Source organism: Pieris napi, chromosome 11 (genome assembly GCF_905475465.1).
Source record: "Pieris napi chromosome 11, ilPieNapi1.2, whole genome shotgun sequence".
Taxonomy (NCBI): domain Eukaryota; kingdom Metazoa; phylum Arthropoda; class Insecta; order Lepidoptera; family Pieridae; genus Pieris; species Pieris napi.
Window position 1 is genome coordinate 109,978 of NC_062244.1, and position 20,087 is coordinate 130,064.

The following is a 20,087-nucleotide window of genomic DNA, read 5'->3' on the forward strand; positions in this document are numbered from 1 at the left end:
CGGAGAGAAACTCTAGGACCTAAGTTATATATAGCGCGGACAGCTCTTTTTTGTAATAAGAAGATTGTATTAATATCCGCACAGTTTCCCCAAAGGAGAATGCCGTACGTCATCAAGCTATGAAAATAACTGAAATAAACAATTCTGGCTGTATCCACATCAGTAATTTGTCTAATTTTCCTTACAGCATAAGCAGCTGAACTGAGCCTTCCAGACAATTTGTTAATGTGTGGGCCCCACTGTAGTTTGGCGTCAACAGTAATGCCAAGAAAAACAGTTGACTCAACAGGGTCCAACTCTACTCCATTCAGTTGTACATTGGTGCTTAACTGCCTCACATTAGGCGTAGAAAATTTTATTAATTTAGTTTTACTTGAGTTCAAAAGCAGATTATTAACATTAAACCAATGGACAACCTTAGATAGTGCCAAATTAACTTGGTCAAAATTTTCAAGTTGGCGCTTAACTTTAAAAACAAGCGAAGTGTCATCCGCAAATAATAGGATTTTGTGATCATCCCTTACACAAAAAGGTAAATCATTGATATAGATAAGGAATAAGAAAGGACCTAGAATTGAACCCTGCGGAACACCCATAGTTACCACAGATCCTTTTGATTTTTTGCCATTAATATCTACACTTTGTATTCTATTGTCTAAATATGAACTGAGAAGTCTAAGAGCCTTATTTCTAATGCCATAGTGGTGTAGTTTCTTGATAAGTGTGTCATGGCAAACACAGTCAAAAGCTTTGGACAAGTCACAGAATATGCCTAAAGCATCCTGTGAATTCTCCCAATACATGCGTGCATTCCGCAATAAAAGTACCTAACATATAAGAACCGAGAACAAAGGAAACAAAGGGCGTGCGCGTGATTCACTTTAATATTCACTCGCACACAAAACTTCACGATTCAAATCACTTTTATACGATTACACACTTCACTTTTTGTCTATAAATGTTCAAAGATCCGGCCGAAGACCAAAATGACGATGACGAGGCGAAGAAATAAAATACTATTTTCGAAAAAGTGTGCAGCTGCGGAAGCAGTGTCGAGCGGCGTGTAGTGTGGTCAGTGACCTCAGGTGAATGAACGAGACGATAGCACACCACACGCTCGCCCGGCCCCCGCCCCCCGCAGTTGCAAAGCCTCCCCTCAAAGTCCGGTAACGCACCCACTAAAAATGGGTGTCTATGGGCTGCGTAGACTGCCCTTTTTGGTCGTCCCGCAAGCTCGTTTGCCACCAAACTCAAACTCAAACTAAAAATATCTTTATTCAAGTGGGTAACCAAGTACACTTTTGAATCGTCAAGTTAAATTAATCATAAATTTACATTTACTACCAGTTCGCAAGTCAAGGACGTAGAGCGGGTAAGAAGAACTGGCAAGAAACTTTCCGCCACTCTTTTTAATCGCCAAGTATTGTCATACAAATTGTTTGTACTGGAGAAATTCAATCCCAAGGATTAGGATCATTTAAGTAGTCCTCAAATTTATAAAAAGCTTTGTTGATTAATTTTCGTTTAACAAGGGCTTTGAATTTATTTAGTGATAATTCTCTAATTTCGCTTGGGAGTTTGTTGTAAAAACGAATACAATTTCCATATAAGGAGTGTTTTATCTTTTGGAGCCTGGTTGGTCGTACACTCAAATTAGTTCTATCTTTCGCGTATTATACTGGTGAAAGTCACCATTTGTTTTAAAATCGTTTATATTTTTTTGGACATACAACAAGGCTTCAAGAATATATTGACCAGATAGTGTCATAATATTTAATTCCTTAAACTTATTCCGTACCGACTCCCTCGGAGAAACACAACAACACCCTATCATATATAAAAAAAAATCAATTCCATATAAAAAAAATATATATAATCTTATATATATACGTCTACTGTATGTGTGTATGTAACTGAAATCCTCTTAAACGGCTGGATTAATCGAAATGATGTTTTTGTATGCGTTTGGGTGGGTTTCTGGATGGTTTAGATGTCCAAATTAGCCTGGCAGATGGCGCTGCAGTCGGTGCATACTATGTTTAATATCCCGATCGCTTGAAATATCATGCAGGACAACGTCTGTCGAGTCCGCAGTCCGCTAGTATATATACATATATGATGGTATTATGATGATCTTGCGTATTAAATGTGTGATGTACGGGTTTTCAATAGTTCCATCTTGTTCGACGTCGTTATACCGAGGGATAGTGTAAGAGGGATAGTCTAAAAATAAAAAGATAAAAATATCTGAGAGTTTATTTTTAATCTTTGTTAGAGCCGAGCCGAGCTGTACATTTGCTCAGTCGAGCTTTCTTAGTTTTATAAGCGTCACTAAATCCCAAATCGTTTTCACGAATCCCATTCAATTTACAATTTCTAAAATTCTTTTTATTGTTGTCTCTAAAATTTATAGTGTACCTACATTATTGCATTCATTCCTTTCATAGCAATTAACACTTCATTATTTCGCATATTCTATTGTACGGAGTGCATAATTATAGAGTAAAAATAAAATCCTCTATTATATAAAGCACCCCGGAACTTGACCTGGAACCGTACTATCTTAATAGTATAATCACTATCGAGCATAAGTAAAAAAATTAATTATTTAATAATAATTATTAAGCCTAATTTTTCAAGGAATAACCTTGAAAAATTTACAAAATAATAATTACAAAAAGTTACAAAATATACACACTTACATAAACAATTAGCTAAATCTAATTTGCTTCTACGGCGACGTCATTGTTTTTTGATAAACAATAATTGTAAAAAGGTTTCATAGATTCTTGAAATTTCAAAGAACTCGAATGAATTCCTTTCACGGTACTGTTACATATTTTGTCTAAATCTTTATCTAGTTCAGTAATTTTACTTATTAATTCAATGAATTCACATCGAATCTGCCGTTTAGTAATAATTTGTGACGAGTTAGGTTCGGCTCGCGTCGTGATAGACGGAGAATGGGCTTTAGGAAGTGTCGTGCGAGCGATAGAAGAGGAAACGGTGGTAGAAGTGTGGTCTACAGAAGTAGAAGCTTGCGAGGGAGTCACTACTGAAGTTGAAGGAATTAAGGGAAGTAAAGGAGTAGAGGTGGCTGGTGAGACATATTGTAGAGAGATGGCTGAAGTAAAAGATAATAATTCGCTACAAGGGACTGAAGCAGCAGTAGACTGCTGCTTCAGTCCTAGTTCCTCCAGTATCGTAGTAGGCACTGAAGTCGACGCAAATGACGGGATAGAGGTGGCTGGAGCGAGATTAGATGGTTGCAGGGGGGTAGGCACTGACGACGACGCAGATGACGGGATAGACGGGGCTGGTGCGAGATTAGATGGTGACAGGGGGGTAGGCACTGAAGACGACGCAGATGACGGGATAGACGGGGCTGGTGCGAGATTAGATGGTGACAGGGGGGTAGGCACTGAAGACGACGCAGATGACGGGATAGACGGGGCTGGTGCGAGATTAGATGGTTGCAGGGGGGTAGGCACTGAAGACGACGCAAATGACGGGATAGACGGGGCTGGTGCGAGATTAGATGGTGACAGGGGGGTAGGCACTGAAGACGACGCAGATGACGGGATAGACGGGGCTGGTGCGAGATTAGATGGTGACAGGGGGGTAGGCACTGAAGACGACGCAGATGACGGGATAGACGGGGCTGGTGCGAGATTAGATGGTGACAGGGGGGTAGGCACTGAAGAAGACGCAAATGACGGGATAGACGGGGCTGGTGCGAGATTAGATGGTGACAGGGGGGTAGGCACTGAAGACGACGCAGATGACGGGATAGACGGGGCTGGTGCGAGATTAGATGGTGACAGGGGGGTAGGCACTGAAGACGACGCAAATGACGGGATAGACGGGGCTGGTGCGAGATTAGATGGTTGCAGGGAGGTAGGCACTGAAGACGACGCAGATGACGGGATAGACGGGGCTGGTGCGAGATTAGATGGTGACAGGGGGGTAGGCACTGAAGAAGACGCAAATGACGGGGTAGGTACTGAGGGTCGTTGGAGGCTTCCTATCTCTGATGTGTAAGTCGATGGTGCATTATGAAACATAACTTTCGCAGAAGTAGAAAACGATGTAGTTGTAGGTGATTTTCTAGCAGCAGAAGAGGAGTTTTCACGGATTGAGGTAGATCGTAAAGGTTCTAAGTAGGGAAGATTAGCGAGTGAGTCGAGAACTGGTGTAGGTGCGACCGTATGATCTGGTACAGAATTCGCGGGTCGTTGACGCTTCGGGATACAATTATATGTTGTTATAAGTTTTCGAAACTCTTCTGTATTATACGCCGCCGGCAAGTCTGAAGAGCAGTCGTCTGTGTCATGACAGACTGACATTTCATGGAGCTCATTGACGACTGCGCTTATTGACGGAATTGGCGGGTTGGTAAGCTGGAGGCCGGTGAAGCGGCGAGAAGAGTCGGAAATGCGGGGCATCTTGGCCGGACGAGGGTCACCTGAAACATAAATCGGCGATTCTAAAGCAAGGTCTAGAAGATGCGCTTCCTCTTTAAACCCTAAATTAAACAAATTTTTATAGATGACTAATTGACTATTGTCATACTGTCCGACACTTGGATGAGTCTGAGTGTACTAAGCAGTCAATGAGATTTATTGAAACCTTTGTCGCCGCTCCTCCTTAGCTCCGCAGTTATTTAAAAGGCTAAATTAGCCTCTTAGAAGTTTGGAGGCTACTGCTGTGTACTTGAAAGCTTTCGCCAGAGTTGTTACGAGCAGGACGAGCTCTTTCCACTTGACCGTATTCAACGATGAGCGATTTAAATCGTCGACACCAAGTTCCTTTTCGAGCGGCTTCATCCCTTTGTGTTGCGAAGAGATGTGCGGTCTCTCTGTATCTTCTTCCGCATTTACCATGGGGAATATTCAGAGTTGTTCGCAGTACTATCTGCTGCTGAGTTTCACCATCGAGACAGGATACCGGACCGCTTCGTTTCCGTCCGTCATTTCTCAACTGAGCGTTTTATTGGCACTTTTTGACGCGCACTACCACTATGCGGAACCACCTACCCACTGAAGTATTTCTGAATCAATTAGATTTAGGTTCTACAAGATAAGAGCGTATAAACTATAAGGCTGGCAACTCACTTGCGAGCTTCGGGTGCCGTGTCCATGGGCGAATCACTTACTCCTGCTCTCCACACCTGTTCTATAAAAAAAATTTGATTACCTGAGTAAATCAGCTGACCTTTTGTCATCATCCGAATCCAATCCTGGCCAGCGTCATAGTTAACTGTACAAAAAACAGATGGCATCTTAACATGTAAGTAGTAATTACAAAAATATTAAATGGATATAATCAGTCGCCTCGCCTATTGAGTAGTGAGCGGACGTTTCGCTCCCTACGCAATAGGCGCTAATAACAACCAGTGATTCTCAAACTCCTCTTTATAAACTAATCATGTCGAGATGCGGGGAAATTAAAGAGAAAATGTTTGGTGGTGATGGTGCACAATGCTCATCGTGCAAGCTGATATATCTCTTTAACTGTATAGGGATCACGGAAGGGGGCTACCGTAAACTGGGTTACCGAAAAACTACATGGCTATGTCTAAAATTCAAGACAGGAGGTCAACAGCCGGGTACAACTACACTGTCACCTCTGCCTGAAGTATCATTAAGGGAGAAGGTAAAATCTCTTACCGCTCGAATCACTTGCTCAGCCTTTGAGGAACTAGTGAACAAGGTAAAATTTATGAAACAGTAATAAAACTTACCAGGCCTTAAAACCACGGTGATTGAAGCCAGCAATACTATTAAGGAGTTTAGATCCCGACTACTAAACATAGAAAATAGGTTACTAGACATAAAAAAAGCAAAGAAGCTATCAAAACCCTAGAGAACAGAGTTGGGCTACTTGAAAAAGACAGGGATTTCGCAGAGCAATGGCATCGAATGAATAATGTAGAAGTAAAAGGATTACCACAGTCAGTTAATGAGAACCTGCTTGACCTAGTAATAAGCATTGGTTCGAAAGTAAATTATCATATAACAAAGCATCAGCTTAACTTTGTAGCCCGCACTCCATCTCGAGACTAGAACAGCCCGAAGTCCATAATTGCCAGTTTCAATAATACGTACGTCAAGGAGGACTTTGTGGCTGCTCTCGGAACTTTCAACAAAGATGGCTTACTAACCCCAAATATCTTGGGTTTACGTGGGTCAAGCAAAATTTATGTGAATGACCACCTTACTTCAAAAAACAAAACTCTTTTAAACAAAGCAAAAAACTGCAAAAGAAATGGACTGGAAGTTTGGGTCAAACATTGCAAGATACTGGCTAGAAGAAATCCTACATCTGCAATACTCGCGGTGAACTCGGACTCGGAATGATCTTCAAAAAATTACCAAAGGAAATTGACTGCTTAACTTTGATAAATACTTACTACTTTTTATACTTATCTGACCATATTTATTTTATTAATCATAAAACCGAATCAGTAAAAGTCGAGAACCACTGTGCGTGTTGAAGCTATCGTCTGTTCACACTCCGACCGCTTTGCAGCAGGTAAATACTTTCATAAAATTAATAATCACTGCTTTGATGCGTTGACCATAAGGTTGCTATTTCGGTGTACGTATTCATTAGTTGAATTTGTAATGAATAGCATATTGAGGGTACTTATCATCTATGATCTACTTATATTCTATTCGCATATTCTTATCCGATCTCTCTTTGTTCTTATGTTATTAGAGATGGTAATAATAAACATTAAACATGTATTGTTACTTTTTTAATATAGACTTCTCCAAAATTATTATAGGATTGAAAATGCATAAACTACAAAAAATTACCAAAATCATCTTATTAACAAATTACCTACCTTTAAGTGTCCGCCTAACCCAATGCTACCTATGAATAATTTCGTATTGCTATATTCTGTCCGCATTGCTCATAAAGAATATATATCTTGATTTGTGGGTATTACGAGTATATGTAATACATATATTATTACAGTACTACTATACACATTAGTTCCCTGTCTTATTATAAAATTAAAATATTTTTACGTCGTTATTTCGTTTTGTATATGTATGTATTGCTTAAAATTAATATACTATGCCATGCAGTATTTGTTGTAAATAAATATTCTTGTTCTTATTACTATATAAAAACTGCAGTTATTTACAATACTTTTATTAACTGCATTAACGTTATGTTGCATTTTTTTTTTTTTTGATAATTTTTAAAGTAATAAAACTATATAATAGTGCTTATAATTTTGTTTTTGGCTTATGTCGTCGTAACATAAAAATCTTTAAAAATGTTGTTATTACTTTTATATTCACGCACATATCGACTACAGGCGAAGTAGTCATCGGAAGAAATATATTTATTGGCTATTGCTAAATGAACTTAATAATGTTCACGTGGACACTCACATCTACCGGCTGCCATCTAATACTAAACAAAGGTAACAATGCTTTCTATATTACATAATATACTTTAATATATTGTTGTCGTTTAATGGGTTACTGTACAATGTGTGTAGGTATAGACTATTAATATAGTGCAAATGCTCTTAATATTTGTAAGGATAAGATATAACTTTTTTAGTAATATGCTGAGATATAATACGGTTTTCGCTAATCCTTGTGCCATATATTACAGGCGCTTTATATTTCATTACATATACATTGGCAATAACTTAAACTCAATTCTTTGAATATATACTATCAAAACCTACGTGGCTTGCGTACCAAGTGTAGCGATCTTCTGAGTAGTATTTTTTTTAACTCCTAAAACATTATTTCTTTTACGGAAACATGGTTAGTTGATGGCATTTATAACAACGAAATGTTTGACAACAGATACGTGGTCTTGAGGCGGGACAGAGATTATGATTAAACTAGACAAGGGCGGAGGGGTCCTATTGGCGGTGAATCTAAACGTAAGAGAGCGTTTGGATTCCTTTTTTTTTTTTTTTTTTATAGAACGGGGGGCAAACGGGCAGGAGGCTCACCTGATGTTAAGTGATACCGCCGCCCATGGACACTCTCAATGCCAGAGGGCTCGCGAGTGCGTTGCCGGCCTTTTAAGAATAGGTACGCTCTTTTCTTGAAGGACCCTAAGTCGAATTGGTTCGGAAATACTTCAGTGGGCAGCTGGTTCCACATAGTGGTTGTGCGCGGCAAAAACTGCCTTGAAAAACGCTCAGTTGTGGAACGGCGGACGTCGAGGTGATACGGGTGGAATTTCGTATTCTGTCTCGACGTCCGATGATGAAATTCAGCTGCAGGTATTAATCCGAACAACTCCTTTGAACACTCTCCATGGTAAATGCGGTAGAAGATGCAGAGTGACCCCACATCTCTACGCAACGTCAAAGGATCAAGCCGCTCGGAGAGGGATTGGTCGTCGACGATTCGAACCGCTCTGCGTTGTATACGGTCAAGTGGAAGGAGCTGGTACTGGGGAGCCCCCGCCCAGAGGTGAGAGCAGTACTCCATGTGGGGCCGAATTTGCGCTTTATACAGTTGCATGCGGTGGCCCGGAGTGAAGTACCGCCTCGCCTTGCTGAGCACACCAAGCTTTTTGGAGGCTAATTTAGCCTTTCCCTCCAAGTGACCGCGAAACTGAACGTCGTTCGATATGTCAACGCCAAGTATTCCAATGCTGGCTGTGGCTTTAAGAAGAGTGTTTTCGAAAAGAGGAGTAGCAACACAAAGGGTGTTTTTTTAGCGGAAAACGCGCAAACTTGTGTCTTCTTGGGGTTAAATTGGACTAGGTTTTGTCTGCCCCAGTCTGAGACTCCACGTAGTAGAGTTTCGACTTCAGACACAAGTTTGTTCCGGTACTCATCAACAACTGCCCGAGAAATACCTGCCCGGCCAGTGTAAAGAATATCCCCAGTGCTGTCATCCGCATAGCAGTGAATGTTGCTAAGTTGCAACATATCATTGATATGCAGAAGAAATAGGGTCGGGGATAGAACACAGCCTTGTGGGACCCCAGCGTTCACGGGTTTAAGGTCGGAACATGCTCCGTCGATGACGACCTTGATGCTCCGATCGGCCAGAAAGCTGGAGATCCAATCGTATAATTTCTCGGGAAGCCCATAGGCTGGAAGCTTCGAGAGCAGTGCTCTGTGCCACACCCGATCGAAGGCTTTCGCTATGTCCAAACTTACCGCCAGCGCCTCCCTCTTGGACTCAATTGCCTCTGCCCACCTATGGGTAAGGTATACAAGGAGGTCACCAGCTGAGCGACCACGACGAAAGCCGTACTGAGAATCGCTAATCAACTGGTGGCCTTCTAGAAAACTCAAGAGCTGGCAATTAATAATGGTTTCCATTATTTTGGAGAACAAGGAGGTTATAGCTATTGGGCGATAGTTGGACGGATCAGAGCGATCGCCTTTTTTTGGGATCGGATGTATCGAAGCGGTCTTCCAGCACTTCGGGACAGTGCCGAGCGAGTACAGGTACCGGAAAAGGCGCGTTAAGACCGGAGCCAACTCAGGAGCACAAGTACGCAGCACAATTGGGGGGATACCATCCGGCCCGCTCGACTTATGAATGTCCAAGGAAGAAAGTGCTTTGCGGACAGCACGTTGCCGGAATGTGATTTCCGGCATCGAGGAATCACACCGCGAATTGGTCGGTGGTGATCTCCCTCGGTCATCCAAAGTCGAGTTGGACGCGAAGAGACAGCCCAAAAGGTCGGCCTTCTCCTTCGCAGTGTGGGCCAGAGAGTCATCCTCCCTGTGCAGTGGCGGAATGGAGGGCTGACAAAAATTCCCCTGGACAGCTTTGGCGAGAGACCAGAAGGCTCGAGTCCCTGAAGGGAGTTGGGCCAATCTCTCGCTAAATCTGGCAATGTGCTCTGACTTTGCCTTAGTGATTTCCCGTTTGAAGGACCTGGAGGCTGAGTTATATGCTGTTTTAAGTTCGCTGGTATTGGCATCACGAGATTTCGCCGCTTCCGCCCATGCCTTAAAGCATTCTCGCTTTCGACGCGAGGCCGCCTTGCAAGAACGTTTAAACCAGGGCTGAGACTTGCCACCGATCGGCACCGCAGAAAATGGAATAAAGAGTTCCATGCCCTGCAGAACCACTTTGGCGACAGAGGCAGCGACGGAATCTGGAGCTTCCGGCGAAAAGCACATAGGCCCCCAAGGGTAGGACGCAAAGAAAGACCGCATCCCGTCCCAATCTGCTGACTTATAGTGCCAAATACGGCGACAACCCATAAAGCGGGGCCGTGAAGGGCGCGTAGATGGCACAGTACTCCGGACCACACAATGATCTGATGAACCCAATGGCGGGTCAACAGAGACTTGATAGTTCTCCGGATGTGAAGTCAGCAGAAGGTCCAACAAAGAGGGTTTATGACCATCCACATCTGGTATTCGCGTAATCGCAGGGACCATTTGTGTCAGGTCGTAGGCTAAAGCAAAGTCGTGAAAGGATCTTCCCGCGTGATCGGTAGTTTCAGAGCCGAGCCAATCGGCATGGTGGGCGTTAAAATCGCCAAGTATCACGATTTCAGCGGTAGGAACCCTTTCGAGCAGGGAATCTGTAGCCATTTGGATGTGCTCAATGAGTCGGTCAGTTTCGGTATTTCCGCTATGGGACCTATACAGGCATGCGTAGAATCGCGGATGGTCATCGCAGTCTACGCGCAGCCAGAGGTTAGATAGGTCCCTTCCTTCAAGCGTCCCGAGGCGACGAGAACAGAAATCCTCTCTGACGTACACGCAAACTCCCGCCCGCGGCACAAATGAATGTTCCAATTTGTACCCCGGGTAGGAGAGGTAGGAAGTATCAGCCGGGGAGGAAATCTGAGTCTCGGTAAGAAAGAGCAAGGCCGGCTTCGCAGTCTCTAAATGGTAGTGGACTGCGTTGATATTGGTATTGAGCCCCTTAACATTTGTGAAGTCCACGGCGAGTGTGGACGGGGGTGCCTTTGTAGGATTGCTCCGTTTGCCCCGAGAACGATTAATGTTATTTTTACCGAGCGCAGAATTGCCCCCCCCAGAATACGAAGGGCAGCCTGTGCGTCCACCACCGGGCGCAGAGTGTCCCGGTGTTGGACACCCAGAGGGGGATTCTCCACCGCGAGCGCGTGTGGTACCCCCCTGGGGTAGATTCTGTGTTTTTTCTGCACTTTCATATTTCTTGTAGAGGGGGGGGGGGGGGGGGGGAATGGGCTCCGGGAGTCTCTCTCACCGCACGAAACGCGAGTACAATAAGGCAAACTTATTGCATCACTTCACGCCGGTTTTCTGAGAGACAGTGGTACTGCCCCGGTCGTGCCTGCCCATTTGGCTGAAGCCCGAAGGCAACAGCATGGCACTCCCACTAGCGATTTACAAGGATATACATCTAATTGGATGTCTATTCCTTCAGGTGTTCCCCAGGGCTCCTTATTATACTATTTGTGAACGATATATTAACATGTTTTAAATATTCTAAAATATTACTATATGCAGACGATATGAAAATTATGAAATTAATATTAACTAGGCGAATTAAATCGATTTGAGGATTACTGTCTTCGTAACAAGTTGGGCTTGAATGTCTCGAAATGCTTTTGTATGACATTCACTAGGAAACGTAATAAAATCAATACAACGTACAAGCTTAAAAATTCTGCTTTAGTAGCTGTTGATGTCATTAGGGATCTCGGAGTTTTGCATGATGTTAAGTTTATATTTGATATACATATAGATAGTATTGTACGGAAAGCAACCAAAATGCTTGGCTTTATTTAAAGAACATCATGTAGTTTTACCCAAGTCAAGACATTGAAAATTCTATATTGTTCGTGTGTTAGAAGCAACTTAGAGTATGCATCGCAATCGAATCGAAAATATTCAAAAACACCTGCAAAACAAGGCCAAAATTTTGCTGCCTGACTACAGGGCCGGTGTAAACATTTTCACATGTTACCACTATTATTACGCAGTGATATTGCGGACTCTCTCTACCTTATGAAAATTGCTACTGGTGAGGTCGATTGTACCGAGCTAGTAAGAAAAATAAACCTTCGAACATATAACAAAACACTTAGAATCGTGAACCTATTGCATGTACCCAGAGTAAACACAAATTATAGAGGGAGCAACTTTATGGTTAGAGCGGCGAACAAATTTATTGACTTAACGATTGGCATTGATTTGTTCGCTAAGGGTCGATTCGTCCAAACTTCAATTTATACACGAGTAACTATTCCAAGAATAATCTATTCCATGATTTTAATCTCGAGTAAATCCATAGTCGTTTGTCCACGTAATCGATGGTATAATTGCGCTAGGAATAACAATACGCGAATAGCAAGAGAATGGTGAACGAAAATAAAACTCGGCAAATAAATGTTGTTCTACAACGGGACAGTGTAAGAGCATACATCGTGTCAACTCGATTTTGCCGTATTATAGTGTGAAAAAGTAGCTTTTAACAGGTGTCAAACGATAACAAAAAGTTTTTATTTCTTGTTTGTTTGAGGCTTTCGTCTAAAAAGGAACTTCTGTTGAGCCTAGTTGAATTTCATTCTAATATTATAGAAAATAAAAAATCTAAAAATAAATAAATAAATAATAAATTGTTTAAACGTTTCATTATACAATGCCAGACTATTAATTTAGTGCGTTGCGTTGACTTGAAATTAAAACACAGAATACATATTTGTGAAATGACAGAAATCAGCTGATTGGACTGACTGTCGCCATTAAATTATTCTAGGAATAGCTGTTATTCCGTGCGAAACAGCGGTATAGTAGCAATTCCCGAATAAGCCCACTATTCTTAGAATTTGTAGTTGGTAAAACGTAAAATTGATTTACTCTCGATTAAATGACGATTTATCCTAAGATTAAGATTTACTCTTGTTTGGTCGAATCGACCCTAAGAGTGTGAGGATAGCAAGGATATCTTTGACACAAAATTATTTCAAGCAGATGAATGAAGTGCATTGATAACCTTTTATTGTCAACTAATTACATTATGTTTTTTATTTTTTGGTTTACACTAAAAATATTTGGTATGTTTACCATCTTGTTTTATGAAAAAAAAAACTATAATGTGAAAATTTCTAACTAACCCACAATGTAATATAATATGTATGTGTATGTATATATATATATATATATATATATCTATTTCTGTATTGTGCTGTGAATATTCTAAATAAATAAATAATTGTATGAATATTAATTATTCGTTTGTATACCTGCGGCGTGCACGCAGATTGCGCGCCGCGAACCCCACTTGGGCGAGGGCGAGTGACCAAGGCGAGCCCAAGGGCCGCTCATCTGGACCGGCCAAGGCACGATACAGGAGGCGCCGACGGCCAGGCTAGTGCCGGTGCTTGCTTTTATCCAGCTCCTCGGCACACAAGCGTACTGTTGAGGCAAAGAATCATATGCTTTTACCACGATGTACCGAAGCTCGTCCGTCGAGTCACGTGGCCCACCATGGCCTAAGTCTGGAATAATAATAGTAAAGCTTTATATTCGGATAATAAATTTAGTTCCGTTCAGTTTGTTTTTTACTTTTAATGTTGAAGTTATTTTCTCTTCATCAAATTTAAAAATCATTTAATCATATGGGTAACACATTGTACACTTATGACTTGTCAGTAAAGAAACACATATTAATGCTTCTAATTTTACATTTAGTGCCAGTTCTCAAATCAAGGGCGTAGAACGGAAGAGAAGAACTGGCAATAAACTCTCCGCCACTCTTTTTAATCGCCATGTTTTTTTACCATTAAACCATTAAACATCTTAAGTAATTGATAATAATAACATAAATTAAAAACAAAGAGTTGTACTCTATCAGCAGGAGGCATGGTGAAATAGGAGCACGAACTTACATTCGTGTGGGAACAACACGCAAACACATAGCCGAAATAATTAACATCACCGCATACACGAATTCAAGTACGACCAGTCACCACAAGTAGCACCCGTTCACGAGTATGACGCATGGCCAGCCATCGGCCCCCTCGCCATATTTTAGGGAGAGAGACAACCCGACGCATGGACGCCGCCTCAAGCAATGACATTTAAGCGAGCTTGACGATCCTTGAAATGTGGACTTGGCTACATAAGAAAATAATAATAATACTGAAATAATTTGATACCACATGGATCACGGTTTGTTCCCACTTTACATTAAAACAGTCGTGGATGTTGACGATCGCCTCAGAGTTTGGAAATGCAGCCGAGAGATCGTTGTAATGTTTCCCTTTAAATGTTGTGCACACTTGTTATTGATGCACATGCATGTATCTAATTAATTGAGGGCCAGCGGTGAATCCCAAATAAAAACAATATATATTTAAATTACTTTAATTAATCACTTACGGTAATTAAGACTTAAGTAAATATAACTATTTAATCGGCCCGATATTAGGTGCACGACAAATAATCTATATTATAAAGTACTTAGCTAGTTGAGAATTGACAGGTCCGATGTGAGGTATCCGATCAAAAGCTTCTGAATTCTGATCTCTATTTTCCATTTCCTTTTATAGCGGTGTTGCGTAAGAGGGGTACAGGTATTGGTTTGCGGGGCAAAAGGAGTGCAATGGATATGTAACAATCTTGTTTTCTATGTTATGTGTTCTCTGTAAGTGTTTGTATGTGTTTCGTGAGTGTGCCTTTTAAAATAAAATAAAGTATTTACTATATTATTAAGTATTTACTAATAATATTGTATCTATCACCAGCTCCTCATCCGCTTGCCAAGTGGCAAAGCCCTCCACTATTCTTCTCCATTTCATTGCGCGCGACGCGTTGCCATAAATTTCCCATCAAGTTTGTAAATATGACGTTCCATCCATTATGAGATAGTCCTCTACCACGCTTTCCACAACCTGGACTGTCTCTCATTACTACCTCTAATAACTGGTCCGTACCAAAGCCTATAATAGCATAAATAAAAAAAGCTCGTGGCGATATTGTTGGTATTGGCCACAGGAAAGATTTGTAGCTACAGGCACCAATAAAACCCCCTAATCCACAGAGTAGCCGCCGCCGGCATCGGTTATGTTTTATTGTCTTCGCGGATCTTCTGTCAGGCTTAAGTATTACTTAAGGAAATAATTTATGTTAAAGAAAGATTCAATCTAGTATTGACTTCCGAACTTGCTAGAGTCTGGCTAATGAAAGAAGATAACGAAAAAGCGAGGCAAATTTAAAAAAAAAATAGTATGGTATCCCTAAAAGTTTGATATATTTTCTAAACTTACTTGATTTTATTTTATTATTTTTTACGGTGATAGTAACTGTTTTTCTATGAAATTAAATATTTATTAACGTATTTAGTATTTTACTATTGATACATAAAATGACTAGCATTGCATGGAAAATTAAAACTACATATTATATTTATTATAAAACACAACTTTATTCGGAATAATCAAATCCTGCGAAAGAAACGAAATATTCTATCAAATAAAACAAAGTTTAGGCTTTTATACCTGTTAACTTTTCAGAAAAAATATATAATAGAAATAAAAATGAGTAATTGCATGAAGTATCAAGACAATACTTTAAGTTAAGTTAAGACAATTTTTTACGAACTCGGTAATCTGACAGTACCAAGTTTGTATATCTTTGAAGCAGTTATGCCTGTAAAGAAGCATCCAAAATTATTTAAAACATATAAAGAAACTTGCTTTTACTCGTAAATACCGAGGGATCCAATACGGCTGCGGGTGCCTGCATGTTGCACCGCGCTATATTCCGAAAATTGTTACGGCATGGCTATAAGAATATTTAATCACCTTCCTAGAAGTTATAGATCGCTGCCATGTAATGTTTTCAAAGTTAAGGTGCTTTTAAAGCGTGGGCTTTAAAAGCACCTTAGCCTATAAGTTTGACAACAATTAATTATAAATACCTTGACTTATTATTATGACAGATGTTCTTATTATATAGTACGGGAGGTAGCAACGTTTTCGAGAAAGAATTTCAGGTCAGCTGATTTTGTGATATGTCTTCCTTCTTGCACTTCCGGTTAGAGTCTGGGCAATCTGGCTGGCGGTAGTGGTTGCGTTCATTAGTGCGCATCCTATCTGTCCACGTAAAAATCCTGGATTTTAAAAGCATTTTAAGAAGCGTAATTTTTAATTTTTCGTTTTTAAATACGTCTACCTGACATACTTTTTTTATTGCCAGACATTTTTCACGTTGCATGAATTATTCATAACTTAGGTAGACGTATTTAAAAAGGAAAAATCAAAAATTACGCTTCTTAAAATGCAATGCTTCATCATACTGCAATACTTTATCATTTTAATTCAAGACTTAACAATCGAATTAATGTCTGGCAAATTCATTTTCAGTTTTTATTATATTTAAATAACATAATATTAAAATTACAGACATTCTAAAATGCTTTGAAATTTTTATAAAAATAAAACTTAAAATCGCGTCTGGCACATAGTTAGCAACGTGAAAAATGTCTGGCAATAAAAAAAGTATGTCAGGTAGACGTATTTAAAAAGGAAAAATCAAAAATTACGCTTCTTAAAATGCAATGCTTCATCATACTGCAATACTTTATCATTTTAATTCAAGACTTAACAATCGAATTAATGTCTGGCAAATTCATTTTCAGTTTTTATTATATTTAAATAACATAATATTAAAATTACAGACATTCTAAAATGCTTTGAAATTTTCATAAAAATAAAACTTAAAATCGCGTCTGGCACATAGTTAGCAACGTGAAAAATGTCTGGCAATAAAAAAAGTATGTCAGGTAGACGTATTTAAAAAGGAAAAATCAAAAATTACGCTTCTTAAAATGCAATGCTTCATCATACTGCAATGCTTTATCATTTTAATTCAAGACTTAACAATCGAATTAATGTCTGGCAAATTAATTTTCAGTTTTTATTATATTTAAATAACATAATATTAAAATTACAGACATTCTAAAATGCTTTGAAATTTTTATAAAAATAAAACTTAAAATCGCGTCTGGCACATAGTTAGCAACGTGAAAAATGTCTGGCAATAAAAAAAGTATGTCAGGTAGACGTATTTAAAAAGGAAAAATCAAAAATTACGCTTCTTAAAATGCAATGCTTCATCATACTGCAAAACTTTATCATTTTAATTCAAGACTTAACAACCGAATTAATGTCTGGCAAATTCATTTTCAGTTTTCCTTATATTTAAATAACATAATATTAAAATTACAGACATTCTAAAATGCTTTGAAATTTTTATAAAAATAAAACTTAAAATCGCGTCTGGCACATAGTTAACAATGGGAAAAATGTCTGGCAATAAAAAAAGTATGTCAGGTAGACGTATTTAAAAAGGAAAAATCAAAAATTACGCTTCTTAAAATGCAATGCTTCATCATACTGCAATACTTTATCATTTTAATTCAAGACTTAACAATCGAATTAATGTCTGGCAAATTCATTTTCAGTTTTTATTATATTTAAATAACATAATATTAAAATTACAGACATTCTAAAATGCTTTGAAATTTTTATAAAAATAAAACTTAAAATCGCGTCTGGCACATAGTTAGCAACGTGAAAAATGTCTGGCAATAAAAAAAGTATGTCAGGTAGACGTATTTAAAAAGGAAAAATCAAAAATTACGCTTCTTAAAATGCAATGCTTCATCATACTGCAAAACTTTATCATTTTAATTCAAGACTTAACAACCGAATTAATGTCTGGCAAATTCATTTTCAGTTTTCCTTATATTTAAATAACATAATATTAAAATTACAGACATTCTAAAATGCTTTGAAATTTTTATAAAAATAAAACTTATAATCGCGTCTGGCACATAGTTAACAATGGGAAAAATGTCTGGCAATAAAAAAAGTATGTCAGGTAGACGTATTTAAAAAGGAAAAATCAAAAATTACGCTTCTTAAAATGCAATGCTTCATCATACTGCAAAACTTTATCATTTTAATTCAAGACTTAACAACCGAATTTTTACTATAATACAGACATTCTAAAATGCTTTGAAATTTTTATAAAAATAAAACTTAAAATCGCGTCTGGCACATAGTTAGCAACGTGAAAAATGTCTGGCAATAAAAAAAGTATGTCAGGTAGACGTATTTAAAAACGAAAAATTAAAAATTACGCTTCTTAAAATGCTTTTAAAATCCAGGATTTTTACCTGGACAGATAGGATGCGCACTAATGAACGCAACCACTACCACCAGCCAGATTGCCCAGACTCTAACCGGAAGTGCAAGAAGGAAGACATATCACAAAATCAGCTGACCTAAAATTCTTTTTTTTCAAACGTTGCTACCTCCCGTACTAATATGACTTAATGAAAATTAATGTGACATTTGCATGCCTATTTTTGTGTATTTTTGTGTTTAATTGTTGATCGATATAAATGTACCACTTTCTTGCAAATTAACGATTTATTATTATTATTAATAATTATATATATATATATATATTTTAAATAATTCAATTATCTTCTTTCATTAGGCAAACTCTACTCCTCTGTCACCGAGCACAGATTGTTGAAATATAAATATAACCCTAATTGTAAGAGATGTACCTACCTGTATGTCCTGCCCCCACTCGCTGAACTGCCCGCGGCGAACGCTGTCTTTGGCGCTTTCGTGAGGCTTTGTCGCTCGGGACCACGGCGTTCTTCTCCGCTGTGTTAGGTAATACCCAATTCGAGAAACACTTGTCACAGTCTATAGAAATATAAATAATGCATTTTTAGGAATCAAATTTGTATTATAATAATCTAAATAAAAATGTCACCAAATCTAAAGCAAAGGGCGATGAATAGAATGTCTAGATAATACTCGTATTTAGAAACTATATTACCATTATGAAAGTGCAAAACTGCAGGAGAATACTGGTTAGAAAATGGAGAACGGACTTTGCAGGCGCCAGGTCCTACGTCAGGCTGTAACTCGACTAAGTCTCGCGACACCGTCTCACGCGTACCAGCTTTACTGCCCTGGATCCATTCTACTACACAGAACTCGCCGAGCCCAGCTCTATTTATCTAATAAAAACAAAGATTTCATCAGTATGCAAAAGACAAAGCTTACTCACATAATCAAGGTCATTTACGATTTATTAAAAATCTTATCAAAATTACTAAAATATCGTATGTCTAAATAACATATGCACAGCTTGTAGGTATGTAACATACAATAACATAATATTCTATACAAGTAGATACTCACATTCATTGTATCTGTATTTTTGCGGTTGATTCCCTGATGTAGCCACTCTATAATGGCACAAAGACACAAAAACTCCAGACGACAAGTCTGATACGGTTGGCGATGTTTGGCGACTGACTAACAATTAACAAATAACATTGAACTAGGGATGTGAAAAAATAATCGATTATGGAAGAAATCGATTATAATCGATTTTTTTTAAGTGAAAATCCATTTTTTATGCAATTTTAATATTAAAAATAATCGATTAATAATCTATTTTTTTTATAATTGAAAATCAATCAAAGTCGATTTTTCATCCCGAGATTATATTTGGTCTTTTATAACCTGGACCTGGAACTATTAGGGATATTCGATATATACATCGATGTTTATAATGCCGATACATTGATGTTTTTTATAAAACATCGAAAGGATAATAAAACTAGTTAATTTCACAAAAACTCATGTTTGAATTAATTATATTTTTTTATATATTATAATTTTAAACCACTACAATTTAAAAGTAAAATAAATTTATTCAGCAGCACAAGGTTACATACAATAAAAAAAGGGTGCGTGTACTTATGTACGCGCGTAAGAAGTTATACTTCTTTTGCATTATTAAAAATAGTTTGGCTTTGTTCCACCTCCAGTTTTTGATGTTTCACAGCGATAAGATGACAACTCTTTTTTTGTATTCAATTTAGTGCACTTACACTGATTCATCAATTGTTTTTTGTCTCTTGTCCTTATATTTGCTAGATTAAATCAGAAAAATTACATGTTTTGATTAAACAATGTGGTCATTTTTTTAATCAAAACATTATTCGATAATAATAATACATACGGATAGTTAACCTCTATTATTGAAGCACTTAGGAAGGTTGATGAGCACAGTTTTTTCACAAATATTAATT

At 38.5% G+C, this 20,087-nt stretch overlaps 1 protein-coding gene across 3 annotated transcripts; it reads right to left on the reverse strand.

The window, feature by feature from the left end:
* Positions 1–2,242: 2,242 nt before the first annotated feature.
* On the reverse strand, positions 2,243–19,322 carry LOC125053746 (uncharacterized protein KIAA0754-like). 3 transcript variants are annotated; one of them, XM_047655273.1, is made up of 7 exons: positions 19,189–19,322; positions 18,821–19,004; positions 18,544–18,642; positions 13,201–13,455; positions 5,197–5,259; positions 4,002–4,465; positions 2,243–3,971 (listed from the first exon to the last, which is right to left on the reverse strand). In XM_047655273.1, exons 1-7 carry the CDS (start codon positions 19,192–19,194, stop codon positions 2,721–2,723), a joined length of 2,322 nt encoding a protein of 773 aa, XP_047511229.1. In that variant the 5' UTR covers positions 19,195–19,322; the 3' UTR covers positions 2,243–2,720. The 3 variants fall into 3 exon arrangements, with proteins under 3 accessions (XP_047511229.1, XP_047511228.1, XP_047511226.1); XM_047655272.1 differs by having other exon boundaries at positions 5,215–5,259; positions 18,544–18,684; XM_047655270.1 differs by having other exon boundaries at positions 18,544–18,684.
* Between the last annotated feature and the right edge of the window lie 765 nt (positions 19,323–20,087).